Raw genomic sequence first — 1,597 nt, forward strand, 5'->3', positions numbered from 1 at the left:
TTACTCGAAAACCATGTTATGCCATATCACAATACGTTCCAACCTTTTATTAAGAATTAGTTGTACTTTCATTCGCCTAGGATCATTTCGTGGGAGATCGACAACACGTTCGTCTAGATCATTGAACAGAATTTCGCAGTCGAAAATTATCATATCCATTAGATAATAGTGGTGCAGCAAAATGTGAAAGAGGACATATACGTATACTGTAAAAGAGGTAAATACTAAATATGTATTCTTATATTTATGAGTCTATGTGACTTTATAATATAAATTGAATATTTAGAAAAAAAAAACTTTTAATATTTATTGTCAAACAAGCAATTAAGTCGATGTATAAATTTTAATCTTTGATTTTTTTAGGTTATAAATATTTATGGACGTCTTAGTGAGCAAAACACAAAAATAAAACCTTATTGAAAAGTTTTGTTTTTATTTTTTAAATGAGTAGATTTTTTACAGATATGCCATAAATTATATCCATCTATAATTTAGTATTCGACCTCTTAGAAATCCTTTCCTCCTGTCATTTTTATTGGCATTCTGCCTACAACCGAATACTTTTACCATTGTTTAACCCTTTACAAACGCCAAAAAAGTTAAAAGACAATATTTATCTCAGTATTTGTCATCTTTAACAATTCTGCGTCGAATAAATTAAAGAAAATTGTTTGCCTTTCAGGTTGAATACTTTTTTGTCTAATCCATTATAATTTCGATTTCATTGATTGTTTGACTATTACAACAACAATTAACGATCACACGTACCGCAAAATATCTGAGGTACCATCAAGCATACGATTGTCTCGAAAAAAAAGAACACTTCGTAATTGGGTGTCCGGTAGGGATCGTCCTCCGGTAGCCACAGTGGAAATATCAGCGGTCTCACCGTATTCTCGGTTTGTGTCGCGAACAAGCTTTGGTAAAAGAGGATCGCTATTGTCGAAATCAAATACATCGTCACGATAGACATTGCGAAAACAAGCCATATGATGCATAACTGCCATATTAGCAGCTGGCCGTTAAGAAATAAGTTTCTACAATAAATATACATTAATAAACATAATTATATCTAAATCCAATCAGTTTATGCATTTGTTAGGTTATAGTTGCTCTAGATACCTGTATTTAGGTTCCAGTCTACAAATATATAAAAAGTCTCGATCCATCGAATTCAGAAGCTGTAATATTTTATTCCTACCGAATAAAACACTTATGTAAACTAAAGGGATCGTCGTTAATATTATGAAATAGCAAAAACATTCCGTGGCGAATGAATAATCTGCCGTGACGATTCCATGGTGTATTATCATCAGTTCGATTGCTGCACCGACCAATGCTAACATAGTACTTAATACTGGCCAGCAATACCTGAAAATTGATAATATTTAGCTGATGAATAATAAAATTGTGAATAAAAAAAAATATGAAACCTTATATAGGATTCGCTGTTGTTGAAAAATATTCCATTAAACACAAGGAAAATTCTTATCTGTGGATGAAATTTATACAGATCAATGTCATTTGAATCGAAATCAAAATCATCTTTCATAAAGAACGTTTTTAGAGTTTTAAGCAAGGCCATTTTTTACTTAAA

At 31.2% G+C, this 1,597-nt stretch overlaps 1 protein-coding gene across 1 annotated transcript; it reads right to left on the bottom strand.

Annotated features, from left to right (window-relative positions):
• Nucleotides 1-1,597, bottom strand: LOC124532471. Its single transcript, XM_047107377.1, has 4 exons — nucleotides 1,434-1,597; nucleotides 1,123-1,371; nucleotides 769-1,037; nucleotides 1-224 (listed from the first exon to the last, which is right to left on the bottom strand). Exons 1-4 carry the CDS (start codon nucleotides 1,583-1,585, stop codon nucleotides 1-3), a joined length of 894 nt encoding a protein of 297 aa, XP_046963333.1. The 5' UTR covers nucleotides 1,586-1,597.

Source organism: Vanessa cardui, chromosome 9 (genome assembly GCF_905220365.1).
Source record: "Vanessa cardui chromosome 9, ilVanCard2.1, whole genome shotgun sequence".
Taxonomy (NCBI): Eukaryota; Metazoa; Arthropoda; class Insecta; order Lepidoptera; family Nymphalidae; genus Vanessa; species Vanessa cardui.